Source organism: Oculina patagonica, chromosome 5, assembly GCF_052425735.1.
Source record: "Oculina patagonica isolate OP01 chromosome 5, crgOcupat, whole genome shotgun sequence".
Lineage (NCBI taxonomy): Eukaryota > Metazoa > Cnidaria > Anthozoa > Scleractinia > Oculinidae > Oculina > Oculina patagonica.
Window position 1 is genome coordinate 32,857,680 of NC_135762.1, and position 22,441 is coordinate 32,880,120.

A 22,441-nucleotide genomic window follows, 5' to 3' on the forward strand; every position below is an offset into this window, starting at 1 on the left:
AATTTTTTCCACGGACGATTATCTAGCAAATTTGCAATATTGGCTCTGTTTGTTCATCAGTGGGAGGATAAGACAGGGAAGGCAATAAGTGCTTACAAAACAAACTACTCTACCCATTGGATAGTGATTTTCTTAACATATATTATCGCTGCTTTAAAAAACATAATTCTGGGGTATTGGTTGATCTCAGCAGTCTTTATAAAATTCACTTTATTTACGTATTAATTTAGTCAATTTTTACAGTTGGTTGACTCGATTTTTACTAAACAGGATATTTAAGGGAACTGAACAGGCAATAATGATAAAATGAACGTGTCTCCTAAAAAAAAATTTTCTATCACCCGATGCTTCCAACGGATACTGAACACCGCTAAGAAGTGGACACCAACCTGACATAATATTTTGTTTTAAAACGTGTTTGTTTTAATCCAGTTATGTACATATCAATAACCACTGAAACATTTGAGGTAAATAACAGACAAGCTCTTGCTACGTATACAGAACAGCTTTGATCTACTGGATCACTTTGGAGATGGTGTGGGTGGTGAAAAAATGCTGTGGTAAATAAGAATCTTATGATGTGCAAACATGTATCAGTCATACTATTCTAGCTATAAAAGTTTACTTGATAATTTGAATATTTTATTGCAATATCTCCATAAGTTAGCTGCGGCATTTTTCTTGATCCTTTTTTTTAATTCCTGCTATCTTGACGACAAATGTTTCCTTTTTTTGAATTTCATCACTGCTTATAGTGTTTTACTAGCTTTAATAGCTTTGCTAGTTTTACTAGTTCATAGTTACGATCACGGACTAACAATAGAAACTTTTTGTACGTGATGTATACTTAATATCATACGTGATGTGTACTTAGTATCATCTGTTCTCGTGATGGCGTGTGGTGCAACTTTGCGAAGTTAGTTCACTGTTTGTCGCCATTCACCTGCAGCATGTATTTGAACAAGACTTTCAGATCACTTCGCACGGCTAGTCCAATTTACTGAATGTGTTTAGACAAGAATCAAAGATCTCAAACAAAGAGAACAGAGAAAAAACAAAGTGAAGATAACTTTAGCAGGTGAGTAAACAATTGTGGTCAATATATTCTCAGCTATTTCGTCGTTTTCGTCACACTACTTCGGTGCCTTGAAGAAGCAACATGAAGTGGCTGTACTTTCTTGTTCTGTGCGGAGTGGCGCTCGCCCAAAGTCCTGAAGGTAAGCTTTTCTTTAGCAAGTTTTAAGTAGGTCAAAGCCAAGAGTATATTCTGCTTGTTCTCTTTCCTTGAAGAACAAAATACGAAATAAAAAAGAAAATCAAGTACGCCTTAGTAAATTTGCGGCTACCTGATACAACAACGGTGATACGGAAGGCAGGCAAATTATATATTTAGGAATAACATGAAGAAATACCTGAACGGATGGCAATGTGGTCGGTTAGTTATGTGGAAAGAAGAATAACAACGAATCAATTTCAAATTCACTTGAAGTATTATAATAATCAAAAACTTAGATTCGGGAACGAAGATGTCTGATGTTGATTGTCTGTGTTGTGACAAAAACAGATCCAACAGATCAGTTTTTTTTTTATTGAGCGATGCAGCGATTTTTTGGCATCTGTTGAATAGCATTGGTTGTATTTCTGCTTCCACTTTATCGGATCCCTTTATTCTAAAAAGAGAAGAGAGATTGACAGAACTATTTTATTCATATCTTAATCTCATAAATGGAAGGGAGTGAACACAAAAACACGTCCTGATAACACAAGTAAATCAACTTAAAATATTGCTTGCGAGTATTCATTTTAGGGATCTAAGACAAGGCGACCACGGCTGCTTTAGAACTCTTGAATAATTGTGTAAATAGCATATTTACACAATGACTGCTTTTGTACAATCTTTTGTACAATCTGCACGAGAGCAAAACCGATGAAAAAATATTTTTCTTTAACAGTCAATCGAAAGGTGATTCGCTTTTAAAGGTGAGGGATTGACGAGGAAAAGATAGCTACGAGAAGTCTGACATTATGTAATTTCCACTTTGACGTACAAAAGGTGTGGGCTGGATGCCACCTCGTTCAGGTTTCCTTCAATTTCGAAGAGGGACTTAACTCTTTGATGGCGACACTTTCAGTAGCTGTTTTTGAGTCATTCACGGAAAGTAAAATTTGTCAATGGTGTAATAATAGTTTTTGACATTGCCCACGACAACCGTATTTTTACAGACAAGTTTGGTCAATTGTGACAAAATACTTAAATTGTTCCAGTTTTCTTAAACAAAACTGCAAAAGTCGTTTAAACATCCAACAATCATTTTGGTTATTTTTTGACTTTCAATAAAATAGTGAAATCTAATATGGCGCATCCATGATTGCAGATCTAATGACGTCACAGGACGTCATCAAAAACAAGAGTCAGTCAGTCAGTCAGTCAGTCAGTCAATGGCACTTCCGTTCGTTTTTTTGATACATAGACTAATTAATTTTTTATCTTTTCTTCAAGAAAATATCGGTGTTAATAACCCGAATTTATTTGAGGGAGACATGATCCTGACGGCTGCTCAACGGTTGGCGTATGAGTTGGGAACTGGGAGAGCTGCAATCAAAGGCAAAGAATGGTCCGAAGGCGTGATGGTCTATGCTATTGACAAAAAGTTCGGTGAGTTTAGCAGTAGAACGTTGCCTATCAAAACTCTTTATTCAGTGAGTATGAGGCAACACTGGCATTCGTAATGATGATGATGATGAGGATGATGATGATGACGAAGATATTTTTCAACCAAAGGATTGCTTAATTTTTGAAAATAATTAACACTGTAATGGTGCTGGCTCTAAGGAGTACTAAAGCTTTGCTATTTGAAATATTGGCCAAAGTACCAATCTTGCAATCGTTATGGTTTCATTTGCGCTCTAAGTGAACTGAGTACCTGCGAGTATCACTTAAAGAAGAGATCCGGCACGAGACACGCTAAGCGGTTTAATTCGTTTCCCATCCTCTGCATTCAAATGATTTTGTTTTTCATTTAACTTTAGAATTCTAGATTGTCTTGGGTTGATTGATTTATTCTGCACAGAATCGAAAGCTTTTCACTGTTCTAGTTCACTGGTTTTGTTTTTGTTTCACTCTAGGTAAACGAGGAACGGATATCATTAAACAGGCAATAAAAGAATGGGAAAAAAAGACTTGCATCCGCTTCAAGTTAAGGAAAAAGGAAAAAGATTATGCATACTTCTTTCCTGGCAAAAAGTAAGCACTATCTTGAAAGTCTTTATTTATTTATAACTTAAGAGCGCGAAAAAATGCCGACAAGTGCTTTGATGTTAAATTCTTGACAGATTTTAAAGGTTCAGTCCACATGTTTCCAAGAGTGGGGGCATTAAATATATATCTCTAAAGGACTGGGCACTACCAAATTCAAATTTTGATTGGGCTGAAATCAGTAATTGACCACGGTTGACATTTTCCCATCTAGACCGACATTTTCACCGATCACATTTGTGGTGAGCAAATTACAGGGCGAAATAGAAAACCAATGACTTTTTTATGCTGAAAATACCGAAAGAAAGAACCAAAAAGCTTGGCGGGGATAAACACATGCAGTCAACAGGAGGAAACGAAATTGCAAAATACTACCTTATTCTCACTTATTTGCGCGATTTCCGAAATATAATACCCGTGAAAAATAAAATAAAACAAATAATGAAAAAACACATTAATAATTCATAAAGAAAATACAAAAGAAATTAATGTTTAATGAGTGTCTTTATATCTGATAAAGACACGGCTAAACTTTACGTCCAATTTTCTAGGCCAAAATAACCCCAAATTTAAATATTAGTGCAAGAATGAGTTGATCCACATCAGAAGACTTTTAAGCCCTTCAATAAATTCGCAGTTCGTATTTTATCAAGTCTAAAACACTCGGCTGCGCCTCGTGTTTTAAACTTGATAAAACGCTGCTGCTCATTTATTAAACATTACATAAATTGAACAAATGCCTGTCGATGATCTCAACCTTTTCTTGTCCATTTCATTTTATCGCTGTTTGTAAGCAAAGAGTCAGCGAGTACGAGTCGTATGTTAATCAACTTATTTACTCGATATTTACCGAACTTAGTCGGCCTGTATGGGAAAATCTTGACCTCCGTCTTTCATACAGACATCACTTTTTTTTTGATTGCGTCAAAAAAAAAACAAAAATACAAAAAACAAAAGACAACAACGTTAACAACAAAAAAACAAAAAACAAAAAAACAAAAAAGGATATTATCAACTTGTGCTCCTTTTTGTTTGTTGACTACTATCAGGAAGGGATGTTCATCATTTGTGGGAAGACGAGGAGGCCGACAAGTCATCAATCTTGAGGAAAAAGCTTCCAACGGTGGAACATGTTGGGTCAAGGGAGTTGTAATTCATGAAATCGGTTAGTGTCAAGGCTAATTTAATGCACCTTGTTTTTTATTTGATTTTATACCTTTAAATCACACTAAGGTTTATTGGACAGTTTCTTTGTACGCTTAAAGATTAAGAAAGGTCGTTAGCGAAAACCGAGCATGGGTTGCAGAAGTTGAAAAAACTTTTTTTCTCACACTTTTTTCAGTATTAAATGGCTTTCATTTTCCTCTAGAGGTTTGTTGTCTACCTTAAATTCCCCCGCTACAACACAAATCAGGATAAACGTCTTGCTAGTAAAGCTACAATCGAACAATGAACACGTACACCGGATCTACTGACATCTATACTAGGCTCTGGGTGTGTCTGCGGTAGCAATTAATCTCTTTGCGCATGACACCCAAAGAGAGCAAATTAAAGCTATAAGTCGCCAAAAAAGGAACCATTTTTCAATTTTGGTTACGAAATTAGGATTTTGTTAGGGTTTTCCTGACCGTTGTTCTTCAGATTTATTTTTTTTTCTTCAGGTCACGCTTTGGGCTTCTACCACGAACAGTCTCGTCCTGACAGGGACAAGTACGTCACAATAAAGTTTGAAAACATTATCGAGGGTAAGTAAAATAATCGAATTGCTCCATTTTCGTTTGTTGCCGATTTAATTTTATGTAAAATGTAATTTTCTACAATCTTCAATATTCTTGATTTTTTGACTTGATAGCTTTGGATTTATTTTTTGCAGCACGCGACAGTATCGTTACTTGCATGACAGTGAAAACCAGCCATTGCGGCATTTGCATTGGTATACTAGTAGAATCTTATAACTGTAATTCTCGTATTACTCCGATTGAATTTTTAGCGGCCAAGTTCAATTTCAAAAAGCAGAACGATGTTAACTCCCTTGGGTCCCCGTATGATTACGGCAGTATAATGCATTACGGGCCCAAGTTTTTCAGCAAGAACGGGAAACCAACAATCGTTCCAAAGAAAAAGGTAAGTTTCGATTGTTACGGCCTTTTTGCTCACATCTTTAAACCAACCACCAAGTTCTGCAGCGCCAGAAATATACCGTTTTTTATGTCCTAAAAACTGATAAACTACCTTCGCACTTCAAGATACACGGTTTTTATAAGGACGTAAGCATGGCCGAGTGGTTTGGGGCGCATCCAGAGGTCCCTGGGGGGGGGGGGGGGGGGGTAAGAAAAATATTGAAAAAAATTGTTTGCAGGGCCTGGAAAGACAAAATAAATTGTTTGCAAACACGATATGTATAACAAAAAATAGTAAGAATTTCGAAGATGCTGGATTTTCTCATACTTAAAAATAAAAGAAAAAAAAAATCGGTAGATTTTTTGTAGTTCGAAAAACAATGAATATTTTAAAAAATACATTTTATGCAACGTAAACATCTTCTGTTTTATTTGCTTATAACTTTTGCTAGGAGTTTCCGATCTTTTCAGAATTTTCAGCATTGTTTTAGCTGGTATTAAGCTTTCAAATAATCAATGCAATCTTAACATTACACAAGCGTTGTTGTAATAACTGGTAAAAATACACAAGCATAATATATTTAAGCTAAAATCTAACAGTCAACTGTGCAGCAATTTCTACCCAGCCGATTTCGTTGAAACTTGCTCACATGAATTCTTGGATAATTTGAACTTATTTACAGCAATAAGAAAAAAAATCTATCTTCGCGTTTAGAAAATATTCGCGTTTTATTAAAAAATAGGTTAATTTAAAAGTGCTAATATTTCGTGTTTATTGTTTTTGTTTGTTACAAATTTTAAAGCTGTATAAAATTTAAACATTTGCTATTTCGACTACCAAAATTCATAGAAATCGGTTAAGGTTTCCATGCCCAAAATTCAATTTAAAAAATAGCACCTCCGCTCCCGGAAATACCCGCGGGCCACCTTAAACATGAGAAAAAAATTAGTGTTTTTTTTTATTACCGAATTTAACCTAAGTGGTCCGAATACAGAGCTAAGTTAAGGAATAAAAAAACAGCTCTCGAAATATAGTTTTGAATGCTTACATCAACAACTCATGAAGATTTGATCAAACAATTAAAAAAACTATTTTTTCTGTGCTTTTTCAGTCGCCTTAGTCGTACATTTGCAGTAATTAATTAATTTGCAGTACACAGGACCCATGTTGATAGCAGTTTTTATAACTGAAATGGTCATCCTGTATAAATATGTTTTAATTATGATTGTTATTTTAATTTATCTGTATCACTTAGAAGAGGTAATTGTAACGTTTTAAGTGACGAAGAAAATGCGATTTATATTCAATGATTTAAGAAACTTTTTGCAGCAAGAAATTCTTGTGACGACGACAAAAATAATGTAAACACATTTGCATGAGATTCATGGTTGCTAAGTCATTTAAACTCTAGAAATTAATGAACTTATGCTTCAGGTTATAACACCATCGATTCGCGTAATTTTGTTTTACTTTTACAGAGAACAATTGGTCAGCGAACGAAGCTCAGTGGGGAAGACGCAAAACAGATGAACAAGAAGTACCAAAAACAATGTAAAAAACGGGGGTAATAAAATTACCTTTGTGCAAGGTAACGTCTGCGTCTAACAATTTATTGTTTCATTTGTTTCTTTTGAATGCAACCCTTTAGAAATAAATTATAATTATTAAACTGGACAGATCGAGCACCAGCGAAACTTGCCAGTTACCTGCCTGTCCTTTAGCGAGGGAAACCAGTTGTTCCAGTGAAAAATCAAATAGAACGGTCATCATTTTTTCTCTCTTCTTGTTATTACCGGGAAGCTGGAAATTTTACCGGTGGGAACCATTTTGCCTCCTTTTTTTGCAGTATTACCATTATATACCAGAATGCTAGAGCAGAATGTGACGGTGGATTTAATGTTTGAAAAAATGTGCTTTGGTTTAAGTAGGCTTACAAAAGTTTTCAGCACTTTCAGCTCTCATACTTTGATGGGTCAGTACTACAAACACTTATCACTTACTGCTACAAAAATGGTATCAAACAAATGCCCAATCATTGATAAACAAAATGTGATTATTTTCTTGACGTCACTGGTAACCATAGCAACAGTATAACGTGTGAAAAACACCTTTTATAGAGCCTTTAAGCGTTTAAAACTCAAAAACGAGTGCATGACCCTCATTTTTTATCATTGAGTAATGATCAGCATGTTAGGATACAACTTTTAAAAGAGTTAAAAAGTTATTCTGAGCCGTTTTACAGCCACCTTAAATTTTCGAAAATTTAAGGTGGCTCTGAAACGGCTCTGGAATTTTTTTAACTTTGCAAACAGTTGCATCCTAACATTGCTGATCTTTGTTCAATGATAAAAATGGAGGTCACCGGACTCGCTTTTGAGTTTTAAGCGCTTAAAGGGAATATAAAGGGTGTTTTAACAGGTTATACTGTTGCTATGTTAACCAGTGACGTCATGAAAATGACCCCTACTTGTTCAGCGATGATTTGTTTATTGTAGCAGCAACTGGTTAGTATTCGTTGTACTAATCTCTCAAAGTTTAAGGTTTAAAAAGTGCTGGAAAGCGTTGTGAGCATCCTTAATTAAGGGTCTTTAAACGTGCTTAAAAATGTGTTTTCTAAAGCCATGATTGAGTTTTTGTATTTCAGTACAATTGTTGAGATTTCTTAGCATTGAGGAAAATTGCGCAGATACAGACAAAAAACTAAAATTTTACACTACGGCAATTGTGAATATAAAAGAATGAATGCGCATTGCCACTGATAATTGCTTGTATTTATTTGTAGGTCATTCGCATCTGGAAATCAAAACATTGAAGTGGTTTAATAATTAGAAAACTAGGCTTAAATGGAGAAAATGTAAACCACATTAAAGTAGAATAAAAGCATTATAAAATGTCTATTTGTGTCCTTTATGCGTTCTCATGTTATTTCATAAGACTCCGATAACAAACCGCTTATTAAAGAAACTATCACAAAAGTATAACAATACCTTAGGCCAAGTTCGTAAACATGGCTCTGGAAGTCTGAGTAGTGGAACATTAAACTTAAAACGAGCTTTGCCAGTCTAGGACAGAACTGATGTTAATATTCAACACTCGCGAACTGTTTTCGCCGTGAAGTGTTTTCATATTAAGGGAAATTTTAAGGGATAATCAAAGCTATTTTCTTCAAAAAAAATTTTCTGTTATTTCACACAAGTAAAGAAAAATGTGTTGCTGTACTCTTTTGTCCTCCTCTGTACTCGTCTTCCAGTCTCAGGTTTTAAATTATGTATATATGTTAGTTGCCGGTTGGGATGTCCGTATAGTAAGAAAACGTGACCTGAAAATGCTGCGCGAGGGAAGCATTTCCAAAGACAAGTCACTGTTTGTCACTATACGGACCGACTCTTAGCTGGTAAATAACGCCATCTCGGCTTCTGTGACTGAAGAAAAACGGCGAAGACGGTGAAATGAATAATCTATTTAAAGACGAATCATCACCATCGCTTAATGCTTTCAACCGACTGAACAGCCTTACGCACTAAACGTCAACCTGTAACAATATTTCGTTTTAAAAAGTGTTTGCTTCAGTCCAGCTTTGTACATATCAATAACCAGGGAAACTCTCTAGGTAAATAACAGACAAGCTATCGCTACTTACAGAGAACATCTTTGATAGCATTGATCTACAGGCTGAATTATGATATAAGATGTTTGGACATGGCGAGGGCGGCGAGAAATGCTGTTTTATTTTTTATTCAAATGCTGTTTCTTACCCCTGCTTCCTTGAAAATATAGTTTTCATTTATTTCTGAAGTTTATCTTTTCTTCCAGTGTTTGTCATGCTATAGAAGCAAACTCTCAACGAAAAAAAATTTGAGTTTAACTGCAGTTTTTCTAAGCTGATGTTCCAAATTCATATCCATCGAAGACTCTAATTTTTCTTTTTTTTACAACGGTAACTCGAACTCTGATAACTCAAACACCCCGATAACTCAAACTAACTTCCATTTCCCTTGGATTTGACCCCACTTTTCAACCATTTTTACTCGGTTTACTCGAACTCGGATGACTCGAAAACCCTGCTAACTCGAACTAAATTTCGTTTCCCTTGATCAAAATTTGGGTCAAATTTACCCCGATAACGTAACTCGAATTCGCCACGGATGCCCAATGATTAGAGCAACGAACAGATAACGTATTTGACAGGCAGAGAGTTTTTGACGAGATATGTTTAATTTGGACTGTACTGTATACTGAAGTGTTGAAAATCAGTAAACTATTAACTTGGCAAATTGAATAAGTCGAACTGTTTTTCGTTTCCCTTCAGAGTTCGAGTTTAAGGGGTTAGGGTTCTACTGTATTTTTACGTGGTTTCGCTTCGAAGACGGAAAAATCGATTAATTTTTTTTTTCAGTTTGAAAACGCAGAGAAATTTAATAGTTTTGTTTTGTCCTTTCATTTGGGCTTAAAAAAAGAAGCAAATAAAAATAGACGTTAGACCTTACGCAGTATTATTATGATCTCAATGTCGTGATTGTTTTAACGGCTTTTTCAAACATTGTGGGATAAAACCACTAAGCTTTTGGTGTTAAACTGCTTTTACAAACATCGAGGGATGAAAATACTTAGCGTTATTTGAACTATCAAGACGTTTGGTCATATTAGGTGAAATGTTAATTTACTCTGCAAATGTCAATTACTATTACCAACCTTTCGGTTTTGGTTGGTTATGTGATTGTGTGAATTAGAAAAAAAAATGTATCTAATTCACACATTAAAATGTTCCATGTTATATGCATATTTCTTTTTTACACGTTTATCGAGGGAGTGTATTATTGGTTCTGTTTATTCAGAGGGCCAATGACGCTAGCAAGGATATAAGTGCTAAAAAAACAAACTACGCTTCCAAATGGATAGTAATTTAACCGACAAATATTATCGCTGCAAAAATCATACCTTGGGGTTTGGGGTTGATCTCAGAAGTCTTTATTAAGTTCACTTTGTTTATTAACACAAATTTCACAGTTGGTTGACTCGATTTATGCTGTAGGAGGATATTTAAAAGAACAGAACAGGTATAAGAGGTTAAATGAACGTGTCTCCTAAATAAATAATATTTACCATCACTCGATGCTTTCAACGGATACTGAACACCGCTAAGTGGAAAACGTCAACCTGAAATAACATTTCGTTTTAAAAAGTGTCTGTTTTAATCCAGTTATGTACATATCAATAACCAGAGAAACATTCCAGGTAAATAACAGACAAGCTACTGCTACTTACAGAGAACAGCTTTGATTGCATTGATCTACAGGTTGAATATGAAATAAGATGTTTGAGATTGGTGAGGGCGGGCGAGAAATGCTGTGGTAAATAAGAATCTTGTGATGTGCAAACATGTATCAATTCAGTCATACTATTCTAGCTATAAAAGTTTACTTGATAATTTGAATATTTTATTGCAATATCTGCATACTTCATCTGTGATTCTGATTCTTTCTCTAATTTCTGCTTCCTTGACGACATAATTTGCTTTATTTTCGAAGTTTATCACTGCTTAAAGTGTTTGTTATGCTAGCTCAGTTACCATCACTGACAAACAACAGAAAAACTGTGTACGTGATGTGTGCAACTGTGATGTGTGTGTGGTGCAACTCTGCGAAATTAGTTTGCTGTTTATCGCTTTTCACCTGCAGTATGCATTTGAACAAGATGTTCAGATCACTTCTCACGGCTTGTACAATTACGAACTGTGTTTAGACAAGAATCAAAGATCTCAAACAAAGATAAAAGAGAAATTATAAAGTTAAGATGACTGTAGCAGGTGAGCTAACAATTCTGGTCAATAAATTCTCAGCTATTTCATCGTTTTCATCACACTGCTTCGGTACCGTGAAGGAGCAACATGGAGTGGCTATACGTTCTTGTTCTGTGTGGAGTAGCACTCGCCCAAAGTCCTGAAGGTAAGCTTTTCTTTAGCAAGTTTTAAGTAGGTCAAAGCCGGAATCAAATCGGAGGATTCAACTAACTTTTCTTGGCGTCATCGCGTTTCACGTTGAATTGTATTTTACGATTGATAACACGATCAGTTATGATACACGTTCGAATCGGAAAGGCATTTTTTAAACCAAATACAGAGCGGTTATCGAATACACGTCGCAAAACAAAAGCGGAAGGATAAGTAACTGTTGATAATAACATACGCAAGAAGCCCATTCTTAGGCTAGTTTTAACAAATTCTGCTTGTTCTTTTTCGTTGGAGAACAAAATACGAAATAAAAAAGAAATCAAGTAAGCCTAAGTAGATTTGCGGCAACCTGACATAACAACAGTGATCAGAGAAACCGGCAGGCAGGCAATTAAAACTTTTACGAATAACATGAAGAAATACCTGAACGGATATCAATGAGGTCGGTTATGTGGAAAGAAAAAAAAAACGACTCATTTAATACATATATTTTTTTACGCATCCATGATTGCAGATTTAATAAAGTCACAGGACGTAGTTACCAATAAAATCAGTCATTCAGTCAGTCAGTCATCGGGGGGGGGGTCGGTCGGTCGGTCGGTCGGTCGGTCGGTCGGTCGGTCGGTCGGTCGGTCGGTCGTGTCAGTCAGTCAGTCAGTTAGTCAGTTATCTAGCTAGCTAGCTAGCCAGTCAGTCAGTCAGTCAGTCAATGGCACGTCCGTTCGTTCTTTTGATACATAGACGTAATTTTTTTTTATCTTTTCTTCAAGAAAATATCGGTGTTAATAACCCGAATTTGTTTGAGGGAGACATGATCCTGACGGCTGCTCAACGCATGGCACTGCAGTTGGGAACTGGAAGAGCTGCAATTAAAGGCAAAGAATGGCCCAAGGGTGTGATGGTCTACTCTATTGACAAAAAGTTCGGTTAGTTGAATAGTAAACAGTACTCCGAAAAATCTTTATTGAGTGTGGCAAAGGGGCCAGGGATTGTTCGAGATAAAATGACGAGATTGAAACTTGAGTCTGAGGCAACACTGGCATTCGTGTTGTTGATGATGATGATGATGATGATGATGATGATGACGAGATGATGATGATGGTTTATTAGGAGTGCTTCTTTTAGATGGATTTTTCCGTCTTTATACTGGCGTAATTATAACAATGATGAAGATTATTTTTAATAATAAAATTTACTTTTTTCCAAGAGGGCACAATAACGAATTCGGCAATCTGATTGGCTCTTAGCGCGGGCACGATTCTCCTATCTCTGCCCACGGGCCACGGTGACGCATTCGTAAGTTTCATTTCGTGGCGAGACGAACTAGTCCATATTATGCCAAAACAATGTATGAAATAGCTTGTATGAATAAGTTTGTTCTTGAAGGCATGGCAAAGGTCACGTGTTTAAATTCTCTTGAAGCCATATATTTCAAACTAACTACAATGTATTTACTGTGATCTAGTTATTTTTATAACCCAAATATTGTTTATTTTGGGATAATTAATACTGTTAGATAAGCAACAGACACGCTTCGCGGTCCTCTGCATCCGAATGTTTTCGTTTTTCCATATGAATAAACTGTAGATGGTCATGGGTTGATTGATATATTTTGGACAGAATCGAGAGCGTTCCACTGTTCTAATTCCCTGGTTTTGTTTTTGCTTTAATAACTCTAGGTAAGAAAGGAACGAAGGTCATTAAGCAGGCAATAAAGGAATGGGAAAAAATGACTTGCATCCGCTTCAAGTTAAGGAAAAAGGAAAAAGATTATGCATACTTCTTTCCTGGCGAAAAGTGAGCAACCTCTTGAAAGTCTTTATTTATATATTTATAACTTAAGAGCAATTATTTGTATGAATGAAGCAAAGTGGGAAATGAAATTTTTTGACCCCCCTTCATAACTTAAAGTTGCTAAGCTTGCTATTACTTGTGCAGATATGCGGCAATAAGCCAGATTACAGTCACTGAAGGTGTATACACAGCAACATGATCCTCAGAAAAAAGGTACAGGCACTTGACTTTGTGTTGAATATGAATGCTCGATAAACGAACCGACGCCATTATTGCAATGATGAACTGGAGACATTCTTGTGTAATAAGCTTATTTTGATCGATATTTCTTACAAAACAAAGGTTAAATATGATTGTTTTGATTAGAAAATGACTCAACAGGTAAGATTCTTTGCGACTGAGAGCAGTTTCACTGTTGCAAGTGTTTTTGTTGGTGAGCAGACAAAATAATGATTTCGTCAAAATATGCAAAACCTGATTTTTGAGGCTCGTTCATTAAATTCTCAAAAATATAAAAGAGCCCGCCCCGCAGAGATCTTTACAGTTTTAGCAACTGAGATATATGTGTAAACTGACTGCGTAATTTCTGGTCTGGAACTGGTGTACTTTTGGCGAAATTCGAAAAAAACGTCTGCTATGTTTTACCCATCAACCAAAATGGCCAAAAACGCACTTAGTTATTAAAGTGACTGATTAGTCGTTGTAAATTTAATGTAAGAAAATGTCTTATACATCAATTTAAACTAGAATGGTGACTTTATATTTTATTTAAGTCCTGAACAGTAGTGTTTAAATGGACTCGAGAAACAGGTGTTTACATTTGTCACATTTTTGAGCATGTTCTGAGCGAAAAATTAGGTTCAGAGACACCAACAAACGATGGGTGTTGCCATGACAACAATAAGGTTGCAACCTTAAAATAGGGCATTTTTGTACATCCCCCCCTGAATATGTAACTGCATGCAAAATATAAAAAAAGGGGGCAAAAAGTTTCATTTCCCACTTTACTTCATTCATACAAATAATTGCTCTTAAGAGAGCGACATGTGAAAATGAGAGAGAAAAAAAATGAGAGCGAAATGCCGACATGTGCTCTGATCTTTCCGGGAGTGTGGGCATTGAATTACTCAACAAACAGGAATTTTTTGTTAGATACGCATAAATGGATGTTTATCCTACATATTATGCCGTGTCTCTCAAGGACAGGGAAATACCAAATTCACGAACTGACTTGATTGGCTGAAATCGGCTTCGACCGACTTGACCGTAGTTATTCTTCCATCTAGACCGACATCTTGACCGATCATATTTCTGGTGTTTTGTGGTGAAGAAAACAGTTTCCAGCGTGTTGTCAGCACCTCAACTTCGACGGATCAATACTACGACTGTTTTTCAGTTAACGCAACAGTTACGGTTAACGCAACAGTTATGGTATTAAAAAGATGCCCAATCACTGGTGAACAATTAATGATTATTTTTTTTGACATTACAAGTTACCATAGCAACGGTAAAACCTGTTTAAAACACCCTTAATTTTAAGTGCCTGGAACTCAAAAACAAGTCGACGACCCCCATTTTTTATTAACGAATTGTAATCAGTAGGATAAGTTGCAACTTTTGGCAAATTTTTAAAAAAATCTGCACATGGGGTTTTAGCCGCCTAAAAATTTTCGAAAATTAAAGGTACTCTGAACCCTCAGTGCAGATTTATTTTAAACTTTGCCAAAAGTCGCATCTTGTCTTGCTGATTAAATTAAGTCATAGGAAATAGGTGTCACAGAGCTGGTTTTTGAGTTATTAGCAGTTAAAGCTTCAATAACGGTGTTTTAAAGGTAATACTGTTGCTATGGTAAATTTTTGGTCACCAACCGCTGGGCATTTGTTACGTTTGACATCAAGATCGTAGCATCGACTGATAAGGAGTGGTTACAATGTCCCATCGAAATCTAAGTCAACAGATGTAGACGGAATTGCAAAATTCTACAAGCTCAGAAAGTTAAAAACACTCATCACAGCTGCTAAACCGACTTAAGAGTGACTTTTACGAACGGCCGAGCAAGAATTTAATTCCCTGGCAGAAATTGGAAATCGATTTTTCTTCGTTTTTTGCTCATTATTAGCTTTAAGGTAGATAAGAAACCTGATGTAGTTTGTTTCCCCTAGAGGTCTTCTAATTTAAAGAAAACAAAGAAAATCGATTTCGGTGGTCGAAGTCACAAATTTCCTAACTTTTAAACCCGAAATTAGCTATTGTGAACACTCCTCGCGTTCGCTTACAAAACCGCGCAGAGAAATTTGGTCACTTCCTATCAACATAAAAACTCTTTTTCTTTCGCTAGAATATAATTTCAGGGCTTTAGCGCAACTCTTCCAACTGAAAAAATGAACTGACGAGGACTGCTTTTTACGATAACAAAAATTTGAATGAAATAGTAATTTTCAACGGCAGTATTTAGCATGTGGTATAACATTAAATTTTTTCAGTTCTCGCTCAAACATGCATACAGATATTCTTATTAAACATACCTGAGAATTGGCTTGGGTTATTGGAAAGATTCTCACTTAGAAGGCATCAAACTTCGGCAAATTTTCACAGCATGACCGTAAACTGTGTAAATACTTCTAATTGCCAAACGCCTCGATAATGAATGTTTTAACCCCAAATGCTCGTTTTTCCTTCTTCTTGCCGAATGTTCCATTGCAAAATTCCCTTTTCAACGAAAGAGTGAGATAAAAAAGCCAACCTGGGTCAATTGAGGTCCATTTTGATCGCAAAACCTCTTCGCCATTTTGCCACAAGATTAGATTTGTGACTTACGTGACATAATACACGTGACACGAAACACGATATTGTGACGTAAGTGAGTCTGCGCAGTAAGAGCTCTGGGGTCGAGAATGTCACGGAGTTAAAATAACGCAAACCAATTCTCCAGCACCGCCAACGCAGTTTGAGGAAGCAAATTGATCGTTCTGGAGTTCTGTACACACTTTCGTCAAGAGAAAAGAACCACGATAAAGGAAAATTGCTAAGGATGAAGATGCAAAAGGAATTTCGCGCTTAACAGTTGCTTTGTTGTATTTTTGGAGCCAAGAAATGTTTAGCTCTAAGTTAGGCTATTTTGATCGATATCACAACATTTTGTGGGACTACGATGCATTGGTAAATATGCTGCCTTCAACAACCCAAGCCAATTCTCAGGTATGTCTTAGATAAACATTTACATGTGTGTTTAAACGACAATTGAGAAAATTTGGAGTTATACCACATATTAAATAATTCCGTTGAAAACTGCCGTTTAATTCGACTTTCAAGTATCGTGAAAAGTATTCCCCACCTTTTTAATTATTTCAGCTCGAAGAGTTTTGCTTAAGCCCTGAAATTATATTTTAGCGAATGGAAAAGAGTGTCTCTGTTGATAGAAAGCATCCAAAGTTTTCAATATGGCTTTGTTTGTGAACGCGACGAGAGTTAACGATAGCGAATTTCGGGTTGAAAATTGTGTCACTTTGAGGCTCCGATCACGAAAACTAACTTTGGTTTTTTTCTCGAAATTAGAAGACTTCTGGGGGGAACAAAATACATCAGGTTTCTTATCTACCTAAAAGCTATTAATGAGCAAAAAAATGAAGGAATTTGATATTTCATTTTTCTGCCAGTGCAGGCGCGGTTTTTATTTAAAGTCCTTCTTAAACGCTCATAAGAATATTCTGTCAGTAAATGATGAGGGCTAAAGAAATAAAAAAAATCCCTGCCGATTTTGCCCAATTTTTTTATTTTGCCGCTTGTAAGCAAAACGTCAGCGAGCACGAGCCGACATTAAGCGAATAAAAGTTTCTATTTTTGTCCACATTACTCGATATTTACCTAGCTTAGTATGCCTGCATGTATGGGAAAATCTTGACCTCCGTTTTAAGTACGGTCCTCACTGCATTCGCGGTATGCATTCACGACCTCGGTCGAGATTCACCCAGACAAACCCTCTGCTCAGTAAATAAAAGTAGAGAAGTAGAGAAAATCAGAGACTTCTCTAAAATAAACTGTATGATCAAGTTGTGCTGTACATACAAGGAGTGCAAATTGTTAAGCTTCCTTTTTTTGTTTACTATTATCAGGAAGGGGTGTACATCATTTGTGGGAAGACAAGGAGGCCGTCAAATCATCAATCTTGAGGAAAAAGCTTCCAACGGTGGAACATGTTGGACAAAGGGAACCGTAATTCATGAAATTGGTTGGTGTCATTTTTCCATTTATTTTATTTCGTTGAATCCCACTGTGGTTTAAAGGACAGCTTCTTTGTAAGCTTATAGATTAAAAATGCTTGTATGCAAAAACTAAGTATGCCTGGATTGCAGAAGTTGAAAAAACGTTTTCTCTCACACGTTTTTCGGTGTTAAACGGCTAAGATTTTCCACTAGTGAAATAAAAAGCTTTTCGTTGTTTTGTACTTATTGAGCTATACGTCGCCAAAAAAGGAACCATGCATTTTTCAATTTTGATTAAGAAATTAAGGTTTTGTTTCGGTTTTCAGATTATTGTTCTTCAGATCCAACTTCTTTTCTTCAGGTCACGCATTGGGCTTCTACCATGAACAGTCTCGGCTTGACAGGGACAAGTTCGTCAAAATTATTTTTAAAAACATCCAAAAAGGTAAGTAAATCAATTTAATTCGGCCATTTTCGTTTGTTGCGATTTTTTTTCAGAATCTTGTTTTCTTAATTGGTTTTCTCTTGATTGGGCAAGGTAATAATTTCTTTGTGCTGGTTGGGATGGCACCACATGCAATATTATACCTGCATCTCGGGCAGAAAAATGGAATGAAAATATAATGATAATATAGTATATGAAATGAGTTGAAAACAGTTAAGGGCATAATCGGGCAAGTACGTTTGTTGCTTTCCTAATTGCCCGACACGAATTCCAATTGCAAAGCGAGTAAAAAGGGGAAGTTTGTAAATCAGTCTAAACGAGTTAATTTTCTTGAATCTCCATCCGTTACTTGAAACAGAGGAGATCAAGTGAGAAGAAGAGAGAATTTAGCCAATTTTTTAAAGTTCAGTTAGGCCTGGTTTTCACTAGCGACTCATGCACAAGCGCAAGCACAAGCGCAATCACGCAAAAAGGATAAATTTTGACCCTTGTGCTTGTGCTTGCCGCAAGCACTTGCACAAGTATCAAAATGCAATGCGCTTGTGCTTTTGCTCGCGTTGAAGCCGTCTTCACGGTGAAATAATTAGTAAATAAACCCTTTCAGGCGGCTGGTATATTGGAGGATAATGCCCGAGGCTGAAAGATTGTACGAAAAATAAACAGTTGGCCGAGAAGCGAAGCTTCGAGGGCAACTGTGAAATTTTGAGGACAATCTTTCAGCCAAGGGCATTATCCTCCAATATACCAGCAAGCTAGAAGGGGTTTATTTATTTTATAACCCTCTGATTAAGTTCTACAACGTGCTTTATGACAGTAAATTTATAGGAAAAACCTACAGTGATTTTGTGGTTGAAACAAATGTAATTGATTGGTTTACATGAGCTTTTAACTCTGTGATTTCATTAAAAGTTAGAATTGAATAAGGTGACTTCATTCGTTTGTTTTGTGCTTGCCTACAAAATCGGGCGATGGATATCAAATCGGACGGGGTATATTCGCTGATACCCGTCGTCCGATTTTGTACCACGTGATGCGTTTAATCCAATGAGCGCGCGCAAAAATTACTGGGTGGGTTATAAGACCTGTTATCCTTGCGCTTGTGCTTGTGCCTGTGCTTGCGTCTCTAGTGAAAACCAGGCTTTAGTCGTCGTCCGTGTAGCGTAAGGACATATTGAGAATCCCGTAACAGGACCAAAAACTCTAATTTTCTTTTATTTCGTCGAAAGGACCTATTTGGTGAATATTTTTGAATATACTGTTTAAAAGTTCCATTGAGTTTAAATTTTTTGTGAAATCCACGAAAGTTCGAAATACCCCGAAAGAGCCAACAATAGCGAATGGAATTTACGCAAAATAGAGCACTTTCAACATACTCGTGCAGAGAGAAGAAAACTCGCCTTGGATTTATTTTACACAGTTTGCTATTTGCCTTTTATCACTTTGTCGAGCTAAATATCATCTCAAATAAATAGGTTTTGTCCATTCTTAGCCGTTTGAAAAACACAACTATACAACTGCATGTCAGTGATCAATTTAAACAAATAAGCATCAGAGAATATTTGATTGGTGAACTAAAATGGCTGATAGTGTGCGACAGCTGAGGGAATCGTAATGCAGCATGTGCATTAGTAAATAAGTATAATTTTTCTTGGTAGGGTCTATAAATATTGTATTGTTAATCCGTTTGATTGCATTTTTAGGTCTCGCGTTCGCTTTTCAGAAGCAAAAAGATACTGACTCCCTTGGGTTCCCGTATGATTACGGTAGTATAATGCATTACGGCCCCAAGTTTTTCAGCAAGAACGGGAAACCTACAATCGTTCCAAAGGAGAAAGGGGTAAGGTGCTGCTGTCAATAGGGACCTCCGCTCTTTCGACAAGATGACGTTGAATTGTTTGAAGAAATGCCTTCATTCCAACTAATTTTACAGGATAAAGAAGATACATAACATTTAAAATCAACAAAAAGTGGAAAAGGTTATCGCTTCTAAAGTTCATGAGCACCGCTATTTTTGATTATATGACGTGAAATGATTAAACTCAAATTATTGAGATGACGCCAGGAATATGCTTTACTGCCGGAGATAAAACAAAGCGGTCCTTAATAAAACAAGCGCTCAACGAAAGCGCAAAATCAAATGCCTGGTAGATTCGACATGCTGGAAGCTGTCAGTCTGCTGTATAGCTAAAGAAAGATTATGAATGAAAAATAACTGTGCACGGCGACGCTTGAACTAAAGACTTCGAAATAGCCTATAGTAAATTACTTAAAGGCAAGTTCAAGGGAGATGGGTTTAGTTCGAAATTACGGGAAATTCGAAATAAATGAGTTCGAATTAGCGGGATTAAACTGTACCTTGTACCGACTAGTACGAACATGAACACCCGCTGAGGTTGCGTCCAAGAAAAATATATTAATCCATAATTTGGCAATGAAGGAATATAAGCAAAAAATAAATTAGCTAGCGGAGGCAATAGTTAGAGCTTTTTAAAAGTAGAAACAGTTCGCCCTTTCGCTAAAAATTTATCCGTTAAGAATTATAGCAAAACAAGGAGCTAAACTGAGTTAAACAATGGCGTGATATTGTGCATAACACCCCCTTTTATAGGTGGTTTTCACTGTCACGCCACTGTCAAGCCGCAAAAAAATATATCCAAAACTATTGAGTCAGAAAATTCAAGAATATTACAGGTTGTAGAAAACTACTATTTAAACTACTTGTCCAAGTCTCAGGTCTGTACGTTATTCCGTACTCGAGTTATCAGTCAAAATGTTTCACGCAAATTTAGAGAGCACAGTATGGAAACGACATGTTGGAGTCTAACTGCTTGGGCTCCAACATGGCAGCTGGAAATCAATGAAAACATCTGGCATTAAATTTTGCTACAAAAAGCGGTCAAATTATCCGCATGAACAAGTAAACATTCACATAAGCACTTCCGCAAAACCTCAACTGTCCAGATTGTTAAAAACGGCAGGATAAGGCATTTTTTAAGTAATGTTACAGCCTTGTGGCGGCCATCTTTGATCTCGGGTGGCGTGAAACTCTAAAATTCAAAATGCTCTATCTTAAAGACAGCGAATGCTTTCGAGCTAAAAACCTTCAACAAGATATATGTTAAGAACGTCTAACAGCCAGTGAAAGATTAAAACTCAGGGGTCTTGCGATTCTGGGTTAAAATTTTTTGATGACGTCACGTGAAAACCAAGAATTAAAATGTGCAGAAAATAAACTATTGTGTTCAATAGCAAACAGTAATTGTGTACTTATCTTATGAAGAAGAATAGCTCCAGATATATATCTCGAGGGATGTCGCAGAGCATCAACCATGGAAAAAACCATCGGTATCTTCTCGCCACGCAAAAAAATGTCGTCGCTTGCTAGACATGTAACGAAAGAGAATTCACCACGCTTGCCTCGATTCTATATAAGGACACATGAAGAATATCCCGTATGGCCGGAAATAACCCCCAGACTGGAAGTTGGTAGATGCATACGTCGCAAGCTGCATAAAATTATTTATTTCTACAAATAAATAGCATAATATTGCCGCTTTTCTTTGGAAGCGGGGGATCTTTTGTGTCAAACAATTGGGCAGCATTACACGTCATAAAATTCAAAGTGGCGGAACGCGGGAAATTTAAAAGCCATAATCTTTTCTATTTTTGGTTGCTTTTGAATGCCAATTCGCCCTTGTCCTTTTAAATTGGGAATAAGGCATAACTTCAAACCATTTAACGTCAAATTGTTGTAAGAGCGGAGGCTCCCTTGAAAGAAGTATTGATCATAAGGGAGCGTGACTTGGGCTTTTTATGAACCAGCAAACATCTATAGGAATTGAAACCGTTTGTTTGTCTCAAAGTCTCAGAAAACTCTTCGCATTTCTTGATACATGGGTTTTATGAGGACTTGTTTTTGAGTAAAAGGTAAATGCATTCATATTCAATGATTTTAGACCCCTTTTTCAGCAAGAAATTGTTGTCACAACGACAGAAATAAATGTTAACAGATTCGCATGAACTCCCATGGCTAAGCCAATCAAACTCTTGAATTGGATCATCTTATGCTCCAGTTTTTAACGATTTCAAATATCGATTCGCGTAATTCTTGTTTTTCTTTTACAGGTTACAATTGGTCAGCGAGAGGGCCTCAGTGATATAGATGCAGAACAGATGGACGCGAAGTACAAAAAAGAATGTAAAAATCGACGGTAATAAAATTGCCTTAGTCTGATGTTAGTCTGTGTTTAATAATTTATTTGGTTCTGTGCCTATTTAATGCAACCCTTTATATGTTGAAACATTTTCGTCCCAAGAGCCCCTTGTCCTTGTTAGCTGTCCGCGAGAAACAAGTGGCTCTGGAGACACATGATTTAAATGGCGACATTTAAACAAAGGATCCGGAGTTTCAAATCAAGCCAATCAAATCAAGTGAACCATTTCAAACTCTAGTATATTAAAAAGGATTTTATAACGAATCCTTTGATTGGATGTTCCTTTGGTTAAAATTGCAGCCAATCAGATCATGCATCCCCAGAGCCACTTGTTTTATCATGCACGGGCTCAACCGGCTATAAGGAACAAGCGTCTTCGGAGACGAGAATGGTGTTGAACCGGGCAGATTAAGCCCTTGAGCGAGGGAATCCACGGTCCACGGTCTTTCTAGCTCTCT

The 22,441-nt window shown here is 36.5% G+C and overlaps 2 protein-coding genes across 5 annotated transcripts in view; both read left to right on the forward strand.

Annotated features, from left to right (window-relative positions):
- LOC144653787 (zinc metalloproteinase nas-15-like) overlaps window positions 1-22,441 on the forward strand; it is a 45,246-nt gene that overhangs the window by 14,684 nt on the left and 8,121 nt on the right. The window lies entirely within an intron of this gene.
- LOC144653788 (zinc metalloproteinase nas-4-like) lies at window positions 1,112-22,008 on the forward strand. 4 transcript variants are annotated; one of them, XM_078513889.1, is made up of 8 exons: window positions 1,112-1,217; window positions 2,501-2,656; window positions 3,127-3,244; window positions 4,306-4,421; window positions 4,918-5,001; window positions 5,247-5,380; window positions 6,856-6,965; window positions 8,160-8,272. In XM_078513889.1, exons 1-7 carry the CDS (start codon window positions 1,160-1,162, stop codon window positions 6,943-6,945), a joined length of 756 nt encoding a protein of 251 aa, XP_078370015.1. In that variant the 5' UTR covers window positions 1,112-1,159; the 3' UTR covers window positions 6,946-6,965; window positions 8,160-8,272. The 4 variants fall into 4 exon arrangements, with proteins under 4 accessions (XP_078370015.1, XP_078370014.1, XP_078370013.1 ...); XM_078513888.1 differs by lacking the exons at window positions 2,501-2,656; window positions 3,127-3,244; window positions 4,306-4,421; ... (2 more) ...; window positions 6,856-6,965; window positions 8,160-8,272 and adding exons at window positions 12,098-12,253; window positions 13,007-13,124; window positions 17,235-17,350; ... (1 more) ...; window positions 19,470-19,606; window positions 21,895-22,008 and having other exon boundaries at window positions 1,119-1,217; XM_078513887.1 differs by lacking the exons at window positions 1,112-1,217; window positions 2,501-2,656; window positions 3,127-3,244; ... (3 more) ...; window positions 6,856-6,965; window positions 8,160-8,272 and adding exons at window positions 11,239-11,322; window positions 12,098-12,253; window positions 13,007-13,124; ... (2 more) ...; window positions 19,470-19,606; window positions 21,895-22,008.